General features: G+C 35.4%; 1 protein-coding gene across 7 annotated transcripts in view; it reads left to right on the top strand.

Annotated features, from left to right (window-relative positions):
- Positions 1–20394, top strand: part of UNC13C (unc-13 homolog C) — a 257718-nt gene that overhangs the window by 99052 nt on the left and 138272 nt on the right. For all 7 annotated transcript variants that reach the window (XM_080396569.1, XM_080396568.1, XM_080396566.1 and 4 more), the window contains 2 exons: positions 8707–8785; positions 16975–17046. In XM_080396569.1, the coding sequence (XP_080252695.1) occupies positions 8707–8785; positions 16975–17046 (151 nt within the window). The remainder of the gene's footprint in view (positions 1–8706; positions 8786–16974; positions 17047–20394) is intronic.

Genomic DNA, 20394 nt, shown 5'->3' with positions numbered 1-20394 from the left:
CAAACTCCCCCCAGTCAACATATCTCTGATACTTGAAAAATCTCTTGTTTCAGCAAAGTTTTTAATAAATGTGTTATTTGTATTTCAAGATAAAGACTAGGTGTTACAAGTTTGGTGTGTTTTTTTTGGTTTGTTGTTTTTTTTTTCTCCTTCTTGGTAATGCTTCTACAGATAAACACAAATATACCTCTATAGGGTATTCATGTTTGGCCTTCCATTTTTTCAGTCCAGATATAAATTTTTTTCTCCTAGAAGACTGTTAGCTATTCTTGAATGTGGATTTTTTTCCTTTCTATATGCTGCTTCTTAGTGATCAGTAATAGAAGTCCACTAAGAGCCACAATTTTAGTCATATTTTGTGTTATAGAGCAGAATAATAGATGAGAGTGATTTTATGGACGTTGCTTGTCAGAAGTAGCTCTTTGTGGCATAAGAATGCCTTATACACATGATGAGTTTTATTCACTGCTGATGGAACTGCTCCTGAATAACAAAAAGCCTTCAGAATGTGAGTTTCTGAGTTTATCTCTTAGTTTATGTACATCCACTTTGCACAACCTTAGAAATGTTATTTTGTTGCTTTCATGCTTTTGCTGATATCTGTAGATATATCTAGAAGTTGCAGTCTACCTTGATCTTCATGTTCTTGAAAAGAAGATTCTAATAGCAAATCCCTGCACCAAAGACTGTTTATGTGAACATAGAAAGGAAATGCATAAACACTCTATGCATACTTTTTGCTTTCTTACAGAATGGTGCAGGTGAATCAGAAGAAGGTGTGGGAGAAACACTTTGTCTCCTAAATTGGTAGGGTAAGAGTTAGGATAGTGTTTGGAAGGTGATAATGCTTCTAAAGTTTGAAATAAACTCTCCTGTACTCTAGGTAAGTGCTTTACCCTTTCAGCTAAGATATGAAAGCGTTACCATTTTTTTTCTCTTTTAACTAGAGGGAACTCTACAAAGAAAACTAGAGGGATGCCTTTGAGGATTTTAATATAGCCAACAGGCAATTTGGGAATTTTCTGTGGAAAAAAATGTGTCAATATGGACTTGATGCGTTAGAAGAATTAGATGTAAATCCTGAAGACAGTGCTTTTAAAAAAAATATCCAAATTGCACAACTGGTTTGAGCTAGACTCCTCTCTCCTGCTATATCTGTCAAACTTCAGCCGTAACTTGAAGTTAGTAGAACTGCTTACTTCTTGCTTACCTTTTCAAGAATCTTTGTTTGAAATTTTACAAGTCAAGAATGATGTGTCTAGATTTGCTCTGAGAGGTTCAAGACTCTTTTCACCCACTTACTGGCTACTACCAGGTCAGTTAAAGCTGTGCTCTTTATTTTCAAGAATTTGTTCTTGTTTCAAGTCTACTGCCTCTTGCTGATTTCTCGACTTTTCCCATTTCACCCATCCCCTTAACTTCCAGCTGAAGTGTGCTTTAGGTGCCATCCACACCGGTAAGGAACTTGCAGCCTCCCAGATTCTAAGTCTTCTCTGCACTTTTCATTTTGGCTTAACTCTCCTTGTTTTATGTTTAACTGTCTTATCAAAGACTTTCTGATGCAGAAATAAATTGTCTTGGATGTTATTGAAGAAGTTTTAGTTGAATGCTACCTAGACTCAAACATGTGTAGGCTGGGAACAGTTAGTTATGTGTTCCTAAATCCATGTGATACCATGTCTGCAGAAATTATTAATTAATATCAGAGATGGAAATGTTGTAAAGCTGTTTGGCCATGATTCCATGATGATACAGCATGCTGAAAGTTCACAGCTACATAAATATCTGGATTTAAAAGAGAAATTAAGGTTTGGGGGATTTTTTTTTTTTTTTTGTTAAGATACAGTCTCACCACCTTCATTAGGTTGGCACTGATGTTTTAGTGTTGCTTTTAATTTGTTTTATCTTTTCTGCTCCGGGAGGTTTATATTATTGTTTTGATTAGATGCTATGATCCTATGTTAATGACAAACACAGGGATGCATATTGTCAAAGGTAAACTAAGCTTAGCGTGTTATTACTTCATCTGGGTCTAGGAAGGTCTTCTGTTTTTGCAAATTAATTTGTCTTGTAGGACTTCCTATCCCAACCTTATAAATTCTCACAAGCTTTATGCAAATTGTTTTTTTTTTTCTTTCCCTTGTTGATGCCTTTTCATTATGGCCATGTTGATACTAAGGAAACCATTTACATAGGCTTCAAGGATGGTAGAGGGAATTCAAAATGAATCCTTGGTTTTATGGTATTGCAGCAGTTCTGCTAAGGGAGTGTTAATTTTGAGAAGGATGTTTGGATTTTTCTCTTCCCTATAAACATTGAGATGAGGTTTTCTTTCTAGACATTTTTTGCAGCACTGTGAATACTCTGTCTTCATCAGTGTTACTACTTATTTGCTCTGGTGTAATGGTCAAGAATATCAGCAAAAGTAGTTTTAATGCAGTTGTGCTAATGCTTGGGGTTTAATAACATTTTTTTTAGTTTGGGCCTTAGGAAATAATTTTAGTGTTTAGAGTGTTTTGCATGGGTTAGTTTTGGATTGGTTTTGGTGGGTTTTTTTGTGTTTCGAAATGTTGAAAAAAATATAAAGGAAAAAAGTTTACAAGTTGAAATGGTGGCACTTTGAGGCCAAATTGCCTGAAGCTAACTTAAAGTCATTTTAGTTACCTAGCATCAGCTCCCTGTAATGTGACAAGAAGCATGACAGGAGAAAGAAATGAAGTAAGAACTTCTCTGCAAGCGATTTTTTTCTCCAAAAGCTGAGATGGTCCCCGAGGCCTGTTAGCACAGTTTGGAATATCTGTTAGTCCTCTTTGGCTTGCACCTGGGAATGAATGTTGAACAGATCGGTGATCGGAAGGCAGAGAGAGGCTCAAACCTGTAGTCACAAAAAAAGTCTGGTTTTCTGCCTCAGTCAGAACCTGAGCATCCATCAGTATATCCTGAGTGTGATTAATTCAAATCTTTACTACAGAAATATGACTCACAAACATAATTTCAAAATTTCCATGACAATAATATACATACTCATTTGAGCACACAGTCTGTCAAAATTTGAATGCATACAGTCTTTTAGTGTAGCCTAGTCTACCCCAAAATTTTCTGACAGCTTCTTGAATTGGCTAGGATAACTGTTTTTTTTTCCTATGGAGAGATTTTGCTCATTTTTTATTTTTTATTTTTCATTTCTTAATATAGTATTTTTAGGTCATATTAAGACTCCTTTAATCCAACTTTCATTTTCAGAGCTATTTCTTTGATGGCATTTTAATATAGTGAGGAACAGGAAAAGCTGTAAATCCAGTCCTGTACTTCTCTAATGTGACTATTTTCTTCCAGTATTCATATACAATTGTAGACCTCGAATTCTAGTTTTCCACTCCAGCAAGAAGTATGTATTGCTACCCAAGTGTGGATTTGTGGGTCTTCAGACAGTGTGGCTGTCTCAGAATTATTTTCATTAAATTACATGGCTCCATTTTTGTTTTTACAAATGCCACTGGCTACATTTTGTGATTATAATATACAGCAGCGATACATTTCTTCTTCCCTTCCTCACCCCCAGCTCAATTTTCAAAAAAATTAATCTCAATTTTCATGATATCAGACCAGCATTATAAGCTGTCTAGGCGTTTTATCACATTTAACTAAATAAATTTAATTAGGCTGTAAAACAGACTAATCTAATCTGAAATATTATGTAATCCTAGGAATTTAAAGACAATGAAGTATCCCAGTAACCTAAAATGTATCTTCAATACTGAATGATTTAAAAAACAAAACAGTGAAACTTCACCTTTTCATTTTTGTGATTATTTTCATCTGGAGAGGAACTCATTTACACAGACCTTAAAGAGTGGCTGTGATTCTTTCCAAAATCTTTATGCCTAGGAATGAAAAAAAGAAGAAAAAGTAAAAACCTCTTTATATTAAATAGTGAGATGTTTCATTTTTAATGGCAAAAATACCAATGTTTTTGCAATGATTTACTTTGATCAAATACAGGTTTTGTGACATAAAATTGATACCTCTTATAAAACTGTATTTGTTGAATATTTGTAATGTTACTATAACTTAAACTGTGATTTTCTAAGAATCACTAGTGAATACGTGCAGTGCCATAGCTCTCAATTTGTAATTCAGTCCTCTGAAACTGAGGACTGAATTGGAAGGAAAAAGGTTGGAAGTTTTTGGACAGCTAAATATATCAAGTATACAGCAGAGTACCTCGCCGAGGGTTTTGAATAGTTTAGTAGAGGAACAGTCTGCTTAAATGGGCTGAAAGGAAAACATAGCTGATCAATTCTGCATCTGCAAAAAAATTATATGTACGCGCGCGTGTGTGTGTGTATATATATATATGTGCATACATATAGATCATCTGTCACGTTCCTCACCATACAGACTACCTACCGGTTACAGAACAGAAATTGTTATATATTTTACTGTTGGGAGTTGCATCTGAACTACTACACTAAACTGCCAGTCTAGAAAAAGTTCAGATTTTAGTGGAAGATGGAGTTTTTCATCAGAGTTCATTCTGAATGTTTTGATTATAGCTTTCAAGTCGTATTTTTGTCTGTAATAAAGAAGAAAGAATAATTTGAGTGAACAGTGTGGGCCTGATGAACACTAGCAGGATCAGACTAAATAAGGTATTATTGTTGCTGCTGTGACTAAGTGGAAATCGTTTATTATAATGCTTTAAAGCTATTCATGTGACTTTAACTTTCTTCAGCATCCTACTGACAACCTAAATATTTGGTAATCTCTATGAAGAATTGTTCTTCATAAGTAAAGTACAGACAGGTGCAATCCAAATTATGTTAAAATATCATGTGACACCAAAAGTCAGATCCAATTTTCTCTGGAAAATTGCACCAGACCTGCAATCTCCTTGCACTGAAAATGTATTTATGCTTTTCTCACCTCCATATTATCCTATTGGATTTTGGGTGACATTTTGAGTTAACAATTTTACCAGCTCCCAGTTTATTTGTAAAGAAATTTAAAAATCATTCCCCAGTAGATCAGTCCTGACTTAGTAAAACTCTAGAATAATGAGTTTTCTGTTGTCTAGTCACTGGTGGAGATGAAGTGAAGCCAATTGATTGTGTAGGGTGACAGCTTATCTGATTATCTGTGTGAACATAACACATCAGTGTATTCCGTGCTATATCTAGAGTCACGGAAAATGGGTCCACTCAAGCTCTGCTCAAGACTGTGAAGCAGAATAGATCAGTTTTAGGCAAAAAACTTCTTGCTGCTGCCTTAGGCAGCTTGTTCATGATACGGGCAGTTATCAGTTTCAGGCACAGTGTATGATACATGCACTAAGTTCTCATTTGAGTATAGAGAAAAATGTCCTAATGGGCAAAAGATAAGAAACGCCAGTTCACCAAACCTGGAAAGTTCCAGTAAGTGTAGGAATATTTGTACCATTCCTTTCAAATTCTTTGCAATAAGAAGAATAATTAGTGATTCTCATGTGACAAGTTTATGTCTTTTATACATTATTTTGTCCTTTTGCCTACAAATTTCCTTTAGACCAACTGGCCTGTATTCTGTACAGGATTTTTTTACTGAGTCAGTCACAGCTGTTAATGTATCTTTTATCCAGTGCTGTGAATAGCTCAGAATTTATTGATCCACCTTAAGGCCATTGATATGAAGTCAGCTTGTAGTTCTCCATTCCTTACTGCACTGGTAAACAAATGACCTTCTATCAACCGAAAGATTTTAAACAGTAATTTCAAACTTAGCTCCTTTGTTGACTACTTTATTTTTTTTTTTAATGACTATGACTACATTCATGTCAAAACTTAAGTACTTGTACAGAAGTATTAGCAGTAATATCAACCATTTAGAATAGGGCTATTATGAAAGAACATACTGAATTCTTTTCTGGTTAAAGGATTTTCAACAAGAAGAATACCTCATACTGTTGTATTATGTACTGTACATATTTGTTAGTATTGAGAAATTTACCGATCTATCTCTTTTAGAGACTTCAGGTTAAGCTTTCATTTTTCAAAGTCTTGGAAATAATTCCTTTTGTACATCAGGGGGGTTTCAGAGCCTAGAACAAGGAATGAATTCTTCCCAGATACTGTTTTTATATCTTTAATTAGATTTGGTCAACATGGATCTAAATGAAACTGCAAACTTTTCCTAAAGCTCAAAAATTACTTTCAATTTTTGCAGAATACAAAATTGTCTCTGAACTAATAGGTGCTAATACAATAAAGAAGAACTTGGGCCTTGTCTTGTAGCTAAATGTTATATAACATTCTGGGGAGTTTATAAAGCTCATGTTTATTTCAAGTTTCTGCTTTGGGAACTAGTAGCTTAATAGCAACTCACACCCCTTAAAAAAAACTTTAATTAAGCCCCTATAATAGGAAATTATCTGTATTCCAGATATTTTATTATTATATTGCCCACAATACACCCCATAAGTGTGATGCCAATTAATGACATAAACTTAAGAAACTTTCTGCAAGACCTTATCTGTTAACAATAAAGCACCTCAAAACTTGAAAACATCACAGAGAAAGAGCACCCAAAAGCATTTTCACCTTAGTCAGCTTCTAAAGATCCTGCATTTTCTTTGCTGTAGTATCGTAAGAAAGCAGTATTTTGAATCAATTTATACCCTTATTCTTCACTTCATTCTGAGTGTGATCTGTGACTCGGTCCTGCACAGTGCCAAAAGACTGAGTCCCATTGTGAAGGGTTTGAGGAGGTTTGTCATCTCTCAGAATCAAGCAATTTAATCTAACATTAAATGTCTGGGTTTTTTTTAAATAACAATATACAACTTAAGGATGAAAGTATTGCTTCATTTCTGAGACATGTCATGAGTTAAAATATATCTATTATTTTCTTTGCAAGGGAAAGGGTGAAAATTTGTTGTTGAACAGGGTTTCCCTGAAGAACATCAGTGCTTGAGAAGCTCAGAAGTTCTCCTACTAGGAAATAAAATTTGCTTTCCTACCAGCTTTACTCCTTCTGGCTATGTGAAACTAATTTTTGCTTTGCAAAATGTTAATGAAATGTGATTTATTTTATTTTTTTTAACAAATGGGGAAAATTATACTATTTCTGGAAAAAACTTTAATAGTTATAATTCATTAGGGAAAAAATAGCATTTTCATCATCTAAATTTAGCATCACATGAAAAAGAATATTGAGTTATTAAGACAGGAAGGATCTTTGAAGTCTAAATGGTTGTTGGTGTTGGGAGAGTTGGGCATGGGGCTTTTAGAATTTAATCTCAATTCGATTTAAAGTTGTGGAGAAAGATTCTTGACTTTGTTAAACCCATCTGTTTTGGGCATTGAATCTTGTGTATATCAGTGTACACACTGGAAGATCTTTATCAAGGTCTTTGCAGGTATGTTGTATTACAAGATTAAAAGAATGTGTAGATGATTCTGAAGGGTATACAGTTGGACTTGATGATCTAAAAGGTCTTTTCCAACCTTAATGATTCTATTAATGTATTTCACCTCTCTTTATTTATAGTTCTGATTGATGGGTTCTGTTGGCTTGTGTTGATTCATCTTGCAGATATTGGCACTGGAGATACAGAGTCTGTCCCCAAACTGCCTACAGTCTGGTATATTAGCATAGCCCAGCACTGATTTCAGTTTATATCAATATGCTAGGCTGCAAATTGTAACAGCTGAGGTCTATGATTTATAATGCCTTTTGGATCTAGCTGCAACTATGGAACTCTGTAACATCTATATCCAACAGGAATCATCAACCAGAGTCTTGGCTTAAATAAATATAGAATTTGTCAACTCTACTATTGGTGGGGGGTTATAATTCGCAAGTCAGCAAAGGAGTATTTGGAACAGTATGGACCCTTCAAAGCAAGTGAAAATTCTGTTGCTAATTTCAGTTGAATCACTTTTCACCCAATAATTGTGATGCATATAAAGAAAGCCAGGGCTTTCAGATGATAAACTCTTTGCTGTGACATGTACTTTTATACACAGAGATAGAAATAGAACAACTAAAAAGGGTATTTCAGAGAAGTGCTGAACACGGAGCATGGAGGGGAAAATGTTGGGTCTGGAAAAATACGGTATCCTAGCTTCTCTGAGAATCTCAGAGTATCTCTGAATTAGATTTGGCAAGGTATATAGCAATCTTCCAACATCTACTGTGGAAAAAGTTCAGGAGCATAATACCTTTGTTACCTTTTCTGAAGAGTCAGGGACGATAAAGCAGGTTGTTCCTGGATCAGTGTGTATTCTTTTAAATCCTGTTGGTGTGTCAGCTTTTCATTCTTTGAAGTGGCTCCAAGTTTATGACAACAATGATATCCTGTACAATGTTGAGCTCCATCTCAGATATACGAGTCCTTTTGATGGAAAGCTGCTGTTAAAACGTCTAAATCCATGATAAACAACTTTAGGAGGTATTAAACGGTCTTTCAGCTGCTCTTTGCTTTGGGTGAATGTTAGGAGAAAAAAACAGCCACACCTAGAACACTCATTATTTTTTCCTAAAAATTAGAACACTTAACTACTTTAGCTGATAACTGCTAATTTTTATTTTAATTATAAATATAGATATTTTAAGTATTTTATTTTCATATATATATATATATATATATATAAAATTATAATGCATTCTTAAGGATGCAAACTTGTAAGCTCCAGGTTTTTATTTTGTTCTTTGATTTTTCATCTACAGTGCTGGCCGTGGGCTGTATGGAATTGATAGTATGCCAGACCTGCGTAGAAAGAAATCTTTTCCCATTGTTCGAGATGTGGTAAGTAACTTCTGACGCTATCAAACCGTTGATTCATTTGTCAGTTGTCTAGGACTTTCCTGTAATTACTATTGTGCATGTGAGTGATAGTTTGTCAACAATTGTTTCATGGAAAAAAGGTATCTTGAGACAATGGGTTGAGGCCAGTAAAAGTCAATGATGCAGTTGTTACAATGCACTAGATAAGTCTGGGCATCTCATCAAATATTTAGATATTACTTGTTAATCAAGTAATGTGCGTTTTGTACAATAAACTACTCATTTTCATGTTGAATTAGTTTATGAAGACAGCTGTTATTGAGTGCTTGGGATACTGATTGACTTGATTTATTACAATACTGTGAGAGGAAGAAAGTTCCTTTTAAAAAGCAACTCTGTTTCAGTATGAATGTTTTAAAGATTTATGCATACTTTTGATGCAAGATGAGGTATGTTATTTTAACAGTTATTGTAGATAATAATAATCTAGGCAAATAAATTTCAGAAAGATGAACAGAATTGCAGTTCCTTTGAGATTTATTCTGACTTCTAGTCTAAACAAGATTAAGTAGAATCTCTCTGCTCTGAAGAATTTCAAGGGCCATTCACATTTCTGTTTTTCTTTTACTGACACACAGAATTCATAATTTGATAAAATACATACTTGGTCTCTGGGTGGTGGTGAGCCTACAAACCAGTTTCTCATTGTAAGGAAATTTATAAGGAGTCAGCCAAAGTAAATTATTACTGTAGATATCTTTAAAAGATCAATCTTTGTGAAATTATTGCTCAACATATTCTTAGGTACTCTGTTCAGTTCCTTTACAGCGATATACCATACTATCTGAAGGGTCACAAACAGAAAGCACAGCAACCATTTTAGAATAGAATTTGTTCTGAAATTAATGAAAAATTGCAATTCATGACATAGTAGAGCCTGTATTCACTGAAACCATCTTTTTATAGTAGACATTTCACTTTAAGTTGTATTATACATGAGTACAATTGACAGCTGCCTTATGATGCTTTCATGCATAGTAAATAGTGCTTTGTTTTATTCATAACTGTTGGAACTGTTTACAGATAGGCATAGCTCTGAACAAGTTAAGACATCAAAATGTAAATATTAACTATTAACTTTGAAAAACATAATATTTATAAAATAAAAAATAATCACATTTTGAATGGTGGAATAAAACTTTTATTTTATTATTCTAATATGTTTATGATTACCATGTTATGATTACTACTTTAATGTCCAGTTGTTGAAGGATAACTTTTCCTGAATGAATTCTACCTTTAGAAGTTTAAGTTGCAGAGTTTTAAAACTGAAATTTATTCTGGAATTTAATCATTATGGACTTACAGTATAGCACTTAACTAAATGTTCTTTAAAATAGTAAATTATATAACAATTCAGTTCTGCAGTTGTAGGTCTTCAGCTGGTAATTTTTTTTTTAATTTAAGAGGAACTTATTTCAGACTTAGTGTAGGTCATCTTCTATGAGACATTATTTGTGTTTGAAGGTATGTGCATTTCAAGCAGTCACCTGTGAGCTCTGAACTTATAATAGATCGACTCCAAACCATCTCATTTAAATCAGTAACTTAATTCTCAAGTCCTTGTAAGATCTAATACATAATAAATTATCTTTTTATATGTTTACTTATATGGCTGTTTCAGAAAAATAGAAATAATATTGCTGTAATTGACTGCTAGACTTTTTCTGACACTGACTGAAATAAATATAATTTTATATCTCTTTTTTGTTGCAACAAATCTGACAAATTATTAATATTCTTTATAATTTCTTTCCTGTCTTGGCTGGATTTTTCAGGCTATGGTAAGTGCTTTTATACTGATAAATGTTCTAAAATTGTCATAATAACTCTTAGGGCATTTGTGAATGTCATAATTTATGATGACCTTTTATTTGAAAAATAGAAAAACTATTTTATCACGAAGAATTTTATCCTAAGTGAAGTTGTGTCTTATGTGAACGGCTTATTCTCTGCATCATTTATAGCAGAAATGTTAGGAGAAGTTTATGTTAGAAATTTATCTGTGTATTCCAAAATCCTTTCTAATGATACGAGCAGATTGTTTAGCACCCAGTTGCAGTGCTTCCCCTGTGGAACAGCCTTAGATACCTAGATAAAGAGTTGAAAGTGCTCCCTGCTTTTAAATCTTCTTGTATCAATCAACAAAAGTTTTGATCTCTTTTGTAAAAGGTGAATTTCCCAAAGCAAAAAACCAAATCTCAGGTATGATAGTGTACTTTCTGATAAGTAGATTAATGACTCATGGAAATATTTTTCTTTTTCCACTAACTCTGGCACTTGTAAAGGTCCCTTCTTATTTTTGTAGTCCCTCTGAACTCCCGGTTTCTCTGCATTAGTTTTCATGCTTTCAGCATGGTACCTCAATGTAACGTTTATCAAAATGATATACATAATCTTAAATTGATATCTTTGATTCACATTTGTTTCCATAAATTTACATTTTGAAAAATCCAGTTTTCAACAGAAACCTTACTAGGTTTTTTTTCCTCCTAAATCTGTAAGTTTTTCCACTAATGGGTTGAGACAGCTTTTCCTGCTTGTTTTGGTTGGAGTCATTAGCGAGGATAAGGCAGTCAAAATCCATTTCCAGGAACAGTTCTCCTTTGCTGCAGTGATGAATTTCAGTATGGGTCATTATTAGAGTTCTAGTAGAATATATCTGCTATAGGAGGGAAAAATAACAGAAGGAGAAATGATCCTTCAAGTGCAGGAACAATACAGAGAGCTGTTAGAATAACAGTACAGGGAGCTTGAACAGACTTCTTTAATGTGGAGCCAGAACGGAGTCGAGTCGCTGTAACTTCTACTTTTAAACAAACATGTTCTCTCTTTTATATCAGTTAGAGCTTTAATTTGGGGTGGAACTGCAGGCAGGGAGAGGGATAACAATAATTACAGTGGACATTAGAAGTGCTTAACTCCCGATGGCCAAGTAGGTGTGGTGATCTGCCCAGTCATAGACAAAGGTATTTAGCTCTGTTTTTTCCTCTCGTTATGCTTTAGTCTTTGCTTCTGTTAATGCAAGTCATCATTTCAAATGTTACGGAAACTCTTGAAAATTCCTGGTTTCATTTGATTTAAAGGTGACTTTATATTTTACAATCACTGTAATCAGGCAAATTGCTTCTTTTGATCATTCAAGAATGTATACATAGCTTTGTCATTTGATATAAGAACACAGGAATAATTTGTGAATCTTTGCTGCAGTTGTGAAGCAGTCTGCTTGCTTCATACTGTTGAAGTGGACACACCATATGAGAAAACTGCCCATTTCATCTAAAACAGTAATGCACTGATACTTCTTTTTATGTAAATGTCTCCTCAACAAAAGCCTTTATAGAGGCTAGAGCTCGATTATGGTAGTTTGGACTCTTTTAAGATTGAAGACATCCATATAAATTGTAGTTGCCATATTCTTAGGTTTTGTACATCATCAGAGTAATCATTAGATAAAAGCCAAAAATCTGGACTATTTTACATTAAACCTATTTGCACTCCATTTTCTTAACTTCTTTAATCATTAATAGAGAAATTGGCTTAAATATTTTAATGTTCATACATTAAATAGATAAACCATAAAAATATTCAAACAGTATTTGTATATTTGTGGGGGTTTTTAATTCAACTAAAAGGAAAACATAATAATATGATTATATTCCTCTATTTTACACCAGTGTGTTCCAAGAATTAAGAACTAGTTTTGGAGAGATTATGAAATTATTGATGGATTCGGGGGTTTTTTTGTTGTTTTCCATGCTATTTCTGACTAACCTTAATATTCAAGGTAAACTTAAAGGCTGGATGGGGCATGCTCTAGTCTCTTCTATGAAAACAAATATGAAGGAAAAGTACAATGGTATTACAGTGGTGGCCAGTAATGATCATGTCGTTCAGCTGAATTGCCGTTGCCTTTCTAAATCTGTTTTCTGGCCTTAATACTGCAGTTCTGTTGAACATTTCAGGATCAGACATCAAAATTTTAATAGAAAAATTATGGAAGGTGGGTAAGTAATTTTGGACAGTAGCTTGTTTCCTTTTGAGGGAGTTCTTCTTCCTTCCCCTCTGCCCCACCCCCCTCCCAAAACAGAGTGTAAGTCTGCCTTTCAAAATAATAATGTTAAGATCCCCAGAGTGATAAATTACCTGTAGTTGCTCAAAAATAAACAGTTCTGAAGTCGCACAACTTCTAAATGCTCAAACCGGTATTTTTTTTGTCAGATTCACCTCTAGTGGGTAGCTTTTACAGTGCATTAAAAATATAACAGGATCGGGAAAGTGGTAACAAATATTTTGCCTTCAACTTTTTTTTTTTTTTTTTTTCCTGGTGATAGCAGTCTATAGATTCTTGTAAAGAAAAAAACTGTGAAAGAAAAAAAGATCAGGAAAACAGAAACCCTCTGTAAAAAACGAGGAATGAGTATTGCATGGCACAGCCAGCACTCATGAACAGTTGCAAAACGTTAGCTTGACAGCTCCTTCCTCCCCGCTACTTCAGCTGCTCAAAACACAGCTTTCTTTTATTGCATTGTGGCAGGCAGCTCTTTCTTCACCCACATAATTTTCCATTTAATGTTTAATTGTAGCTTGAGTCCAATTCTCTTATGGTTACCACTTTTTTTGCTAGAATGACTTCCAGTTATATTAATTTATTTATTTAAGCTGCTAAGGCAAAATTGAAGGTGATGCATAAGACAGTGTAGACACAAGTTATTAGGGGCTCTAAAAGGACTTGAGCACCAAGGAGGCCAAGTTATTTTACATCATGTATCAGGAATTTGTTAAAACATCTAAAAATTAAATAGACAATGCTGTGCTTTATCATCTTCTCTTATTGGTTTTGTTGGGTTATTTTGTATAAATTTCTCCATATGTTTATGACACAATAGTACCTGCATGGAGATCTTTAGCCTCTGTAGGTCAAATTCCCATGTAAGGAAAGACATGAGGTAGTGTTTGAACTTCGCTTTGAGAGGGAGCAAGTGTAAACTGCTGAACAAGTCTTGTGTCCTGTTAAAAGACAGTACGGAAAGGCTTCAGGTTTCTGTTGCTCACTATGTTCTTTTGATGTTCTGGCAATTTGAACTTTCTTCATGGAGGCTCCAGATGATGACCTGCACTTACCTTTCTTCCCTGCTACTATTTAAAAACAGAAGGGAAGGAGGGGGAAAAATTGTCTTGCTACATTCATAACCTGTCACCTTATTTCCCATAAATGAGTCTGGCAGCACTTTTCCCTTTCTTTTTCCAAAATACTCATTCCTCCTTGCTTCTTTCCATTCTTAAGAACAGACACTATTATCTGTGTGTTCAGTGCTTCAAGCTCTTGAATTATCACCAACTACAGTATTTCAGAAACATTTTATTTATGGGCTTTCTCTTGAAGATACCGTTTATTCTGACAGTGAAACATAAATGGAAGTAATTCTTGTGAGTTCTTTCACTAAAACCCCTGTAAATTTAATCCCTAATGACTGCTAACTTTACTGGTTTATCACAAATCCCTCTAGGTATCACTTTCTCTTATTATCCTTTCAGCATGACAAACACTTTATTAAGAACAGCCTAATTATCTGTTTCCTATTAGACTTTGTTATTTTATATAGGTCACTGTACTATGATTTTAGACACACTTCTGATTAAGGAGCAAAAAGGTTAAGCTACGTGATTCTGGGAGTAGTCCTTGGGAGAATTGGGCCTCAAGAACACGTGGCAGGGTCAGAATTTCTTCCCTAAATTTCCTTTTTCTCTCAGGAAATACTTATCTGTTTATTGACTTACATTGATAGCATGAAATTGCAGTTCTCCTGCTGCCTCGTGTACTTGGATATGTTGCTGGAGGACAGAACACAGTAGGATTCACTGCCTTATATATGAGGTTAATGTTATTATTGCCCTTTGTATTCCTGCCCTGACAAGTAGTCCATATTGCTCTATAGTCTGAAATAGCTAGGATTGTGTATTTTAGACCTAAAAGGATCAAATCACTTTCTCTAAGTATAAGTGACATGAAGACTAGAGGTCAAAACTATACAACTAATATACTGCAGGCAAGTAAATGTAAATGACTACTTTCCAGGACTTTGGGAAGAAATATGCTTCAAGAGGGACCAAAAGATGAGTGCTTTTAAAATTAATCTTTTTAAACATAACACTCTACCGATTATGAAAATTGTTTCTTTTCTTCTTAATGTTCCCAACACATTTTTGCTTGTCACTTCTCACTTTGATGCATAGGTCCTGTAGCATTAGGTATTGTCACAAAAAGTTTGAAAAAGCAAAGCCTGGACGCTGTTTCATCTTTCCTGTCACTTTGTCAATCTTACTGGTGCGCGCTAATTAATTTCTCATATTTACGGAAATAGAAGGGAAAGGTGGTCACAGAGAAGCAAACGATTATTTATTTATTAACAAAAAAGTGGCAAAACTGATAGCAAATTAATGGCATAGACTTGGTAAACTGCTCAAAGAAAAATGAAGGGGCGGGGGTGTCTTTGCATGCCATGGTAACTGTGGCAGGACAGTGATGAATCAAATCAAATATTTCTGTGCCGGGGATGACTTCTTACCCCATAATTGGTTTCACAAGATTAATAATTTTGTGTCTGTCTGCAAGTTTAATTATCATCAAGGGAAATGTATTGAAAATCGAATGGGTACATTCTCAGGGGGAAGTGAACATTTAAAATTAAAATTAACAGTCTTAATATCTCTAAATAAAAAAAATCAATTTAAATTATGTCAGTATTTAAAAGTATAAAATGGGAAGGAACCAGAATTGTCTCACCATCCAAAGATTAATGATGCAATTCCTCTGCTGGTATAAGCCTAAAATGCTTCTGACCCAATATATATTTCACAAAAATAAGAATGTCATATGCAAAATATCTTTGAAACTATAATGGTGGACTACAGAGACCCAGTTCACAGTAAGGTGAAAGTCTGTATCCTCGCAACAAAGGCAACAGACTACTGGTTAGTGGGTGGTGTAATTGATCATCCTCCCACTGCTAGACTGAGAGCAGCAATGCATGACAAAGCAGACGCTGGATTACAGAAGAACAGAGATAAAGCACAAGTATACAGGCACACTTGGGATGATTTAGACTAGGGGGAGGGATGCATAGGCCCAATTTTGCTGGTAAAATACAGTAGTATAGCAGTGTATGGTTAATATTTTGTACAGTGGAATAAATCTTACCTGTTTCTGTCAGGCGAAAAGGACTACTGATAGCAGAGGTGCTATTCAGAGTTGAAATACTATTTGGAAAACACACAGAACTTGTTTCCTTGGGGTCTCTTTCCTTCTGATCACTATACTCTCTAATTCATTCTTAAGGACCCATTTAAATTACAGGGATATTGCAGTAAGGAAGATAAAATTTCTTTATATTAAAAATGTTTTATTTTGTGCGCCTTTGATGTACTATACTAGAGCAAATGGGGCGTAGTCTTCGAAACTGGGAGATGTTCCTATACCCATAACATCATGTGGGCAAAAATGGACAGACTGAGGCAGAATTCCATCCTGGTTTCCTCCTTCCAAGAACCATTTTTTTTTTTTATTTCTCCATATAGCTATTCGTAGTATTGAATAAATATTGTATTTGTGGAAAAAAATACTTTTAGGTTTCCCAAAGACTTTTTATTTAAGACAAGTAGCATTTTATCTACATACATACAGTTTAAAAGTGCTTAGTGATTTACAAAAAATTATCTGGACTGACAACTTGAACCATAAGACTATTGCAAAATGATCTCCCATGTTGCTGTAGGCACAGACAGCTCCCAAATTAGGGCAGGATGCCTATCCTTGTACCACATTAATTTTGTTGGCAAAGCGGAAAAACAGTGACAGCCTGTGATTTAAAAAAAATGAGTCATAAACCTCTGAATAACAGGTTTTATATTAGAAATGGCAGTTCAGCTGGGCACTGCTGAAATAAACAGTAATGATGATAGAAATCATGCTTGCGTTATGTACTGAAACCTTAAAAGTTGTGTGCTGCAAACATTAACTAAAAGTTTTTGTAAGTCTTACAGTTTTGCTTAAATTCAATAGCGTAGTCAAGTACTTCTTGCCTTCCATTAAATTAAACAACTGGAGTTACCAGTATAATTTTTAACAGTTTCGCATTTGCTTTAAACAGACACTTGCAGCCCGAAAATCTGGTATTTCCATGGCCATGCTCATCCGGACCTCCATAAACAATGATGAAATGGTGAGTGTTTTCAATGGCAGGTTTAAGTCATTTAAATAATGTAGAAATTTTTGTTCAAAACTCTTCAGAAATTATTTCAGCCTTCGACACTCCAAACTAGATAAAACTGAGTGTACAAGCATTCCATTTATTGTGTAGCCACTTTCAGGGATCTTGAGCAAAATTTGCTGCATGATTCACAGTGACAAGACCAGGTTTGCTTCTGCTGACTCATATCAATGACGGTCAGAAGAGACTAAGCAAGAAATTTCTGTTTTACAAAGTAGTTGCTTGGGGAAATGTTTTGTTTTAAATAGTCCAGCTGCACCATGCTTTACCTGCAGTCTTTCGACATCCTGAAGTTTCTCTTCACATCGTGAATACCATTAGAATGACAGGACTCTGCAATAAGATTTCTGTGTGATTATTATTTTTTTCCCCAGTTCTTATAGGTGGTCAGGCATTATTTGATTTTGTAAATGTAACTGCTGCTAAATAACAATGTGATTCTAGATAAGGAAATATTTAATTCATACAAGAAGTGCCCAGAAGAACCTTTTGAAAAAAATATGTATTCTTACAGCTAGTAAAACCTCTGTGTTGTGGTTTTCCCTTATTGACTTAACTTTTTTTAATTATTTTTTAATTATTGCAAAAGACATTAATTTTAAACAAAAACACAACAGGTGCCATTTTCTTCAGGGATACTTAGTGTGATGCAAGCAGATTTACATGGCTGAACTAAGCAAAAGCACAAATTTGAAGGAATAAAGGCCTCTTTCATGTTCCTTAAATTGCTAGTGAAACATAGCCTTCTAGAATATATCCTAAATTGAAAGAAATGAAGTGTTGAATTTTTCTTACACTGTTGCTAAGAACTGGAAGAGCAGAATATATTGACAGATATTCTGGAAACTGAAACCCATAGCACAAGTATACACATGTCCATTACTGTTCTCTGATTTATTGTGAACTTTCTGTGTTTATATGGTGATCATAAAGGAGTAGTTAGGTAGTGCTCAGAGGTGAATTGATGAGTAGGAAACAGCTGGTGTTTGAAATGATCTTTCAGTAGGAGCAGTAGGTATTTAGTTCTGCTATCTCAAAATAGCAACAAAGGTTGATAAAGTAGAGAAGAACTATGGAATCTTAAAAAGAAGTTAAAAGCTGGGGGAAAATTATTGAGAACGAAATTATGCCATGCAAGTGATACAAAATAAAGACTTTTTCCATCAATGTTACAGCTGCTACAAAAATATCTTAGTTCAGTAAAAGACCCTAAGATACTCCATATGCTTTATTAAAAGATGTCTTCTAAACAAATCCAGTGATGACTGACATTCCTCAGGGGTCAGTACTGGGACCAGTGCCGTTTGTCAATGAGAACCTTTGTCAAAAAGACAAAAAAACCACCAAAAACCAGCAATCTTTGTCAATGACACAGACAGTGGGATTGGGTGCACCTTCAGTAAGTTTGCCAACACTAAGCTGTGTGATGTGGTTGACATGCTGGAGGGCAGGGATGCCATCCAGTGGGACCTTGACAGGCTTGAGAGGTGGGCCCGTGCAAACCTCGTGAAGTTCAACAAGACCAAGTGCGAGGTCCTGCATGTGGGTCAGGGGAGTCCCAAGCACAAATACAGGCAGAGAATGAATTGAGAGCGGCCCTGAGGAGGAGGACTTGGGGTTGCTGGTAGATGTGAAGCTCAACATGGCCCAGCAATGTGCGCTCACAGCCCAGAAAGCCAGCCCTATCCCGGGCTGCATCACAAGAAGCGTGACCAGCAAGTCAAGGGGGGGGGGGGGATTCTGCCCTGCCACTCCGCTCTCGTGAGACCCCACCTGCAGCGCTGCATCCAGCCCTGGGCCCCCAACTTCAGGAGGACATGAACCTGTTGGAACAAGTCCAGAGGAAGCCACGAAGAAAATCAGAGGGCTGGAGCACCTCCCCTGTGAAGACGGGCTGAGAGAGTTGAGGTTGTTCAGCCTGGAGAAGACAAGGCGTCAGGGCACCTTATAGCACCTGCCAGTAAAGGGGGCCTATAGGAAAGCTGGAGAGGGACTTTTTACAACGGCACGTAGTAATCAGACAAGGGGTAATGGCTTTAAGCTGAAAGAGGGTACATTTAGATTAGACATTAGGAAGAAATTCTTCACTGTGAGGGTGGTGAGGCATAGGACCAGGTTGCCCAGAGATGCTGTGGATGCCCCATCCCTGGAAGTGTTCAAGGCCAGGTTGAACAGGTCTTTGAGCAACCTGGTCTGGTGGAAGGTGTCCCTGCTCATGGCAGGGGAGTTGGAACTAGGCAATATTTAAGGTCCCTTCCAACCCAAACTGTTCTTGTGACACTAGGAAAACCACTTACAAGTATTACCACCTTTTATGACAACAAATACAGTTACATGCCTCCCCTCATGCAAAAATCTACCAGACTGACTTTGGAAGGCTAAAGGTGCAAGTTTTGGAGATAATATTAGTTGCCAACTAATTCAGTACAAGAAAGAATAATTAGGACTACATTTATAGATTCTGACTTAAGTGATACTGTTCAGGAGGAAAAAAGAAGACAGCAGATCCCAATGGAGAGCTTAGTGCAATCATTTCTCAATGCTTGCTGTCAATCAGGAGAGACTATTGAACTCTGATTCAGGAGGAAAGGGAAAAATAAGTTGGATGTATTTTTATGCCATTATGCTTTTTGGCCTCAGTTTGAACGAGGACATATGAAAAATTGTGTACTAGAAATAGGTATTTCTTAATAAATTCTTAAATAAAGACAAAAGTCTGAAGGCAGACAACAAATAAAATTTAGATACATAAAAGCTTATTTGATTAGAAAATGAAAAAAGCGAATTCAGAGAAGCCTGTTGTATGCCAGCCCTTATTAAACATACTAAAAAGAAGCGGATACTCTTTTGAAAATAAATGTAATGGTACAGCCAGTAAAACCACTTGCAAGATATTTAAAACAAGTAAAAAGTAATACTTTTCTACTTGGTCTGTAAGTAGCCAGCAGAACTTAATGCCCTAAGGCACCATTAAAACTGGGTAGAGCAACATTTGAAAACAAAAAGAACAGACATTTTCAGGCATAAAAGAACTCTCCGGATACTCTCCACAAAACCAGACGAAGTGCAGACACTGGCGAGAGTTAAGGAAGAAAATCCCCTTTGGGCAAGTTATTCCTCCGATTAAGGCTTTTCTGGTTTTTACTCTCCCTCAGCTTTTTCTGGAGGGAATATTAGTGGCTCTGATGGAAGCAGGTTAGAATCAGTACTGAAATTCTTTGAACTAATGCCTCATATTAAAAAATTAAATGCCACTTACTCAAACAATTAAAACCTGGAGTTAAATGATTTGAGCTTTGC

Source organism: Falco punctatus, assembly GCF_963210335.1.
Source record: "Falco punctatus genome assembly, chromosome: 7".
Lineage (NCBI taxonomy): Eukaryota > Metazoa > Chordata > Aves > Falconiformes > Falconidae > Falco > Falco punctatus.
This window is presented reverse-complemented; position numbering and strand designations above follow the sequence as displayed.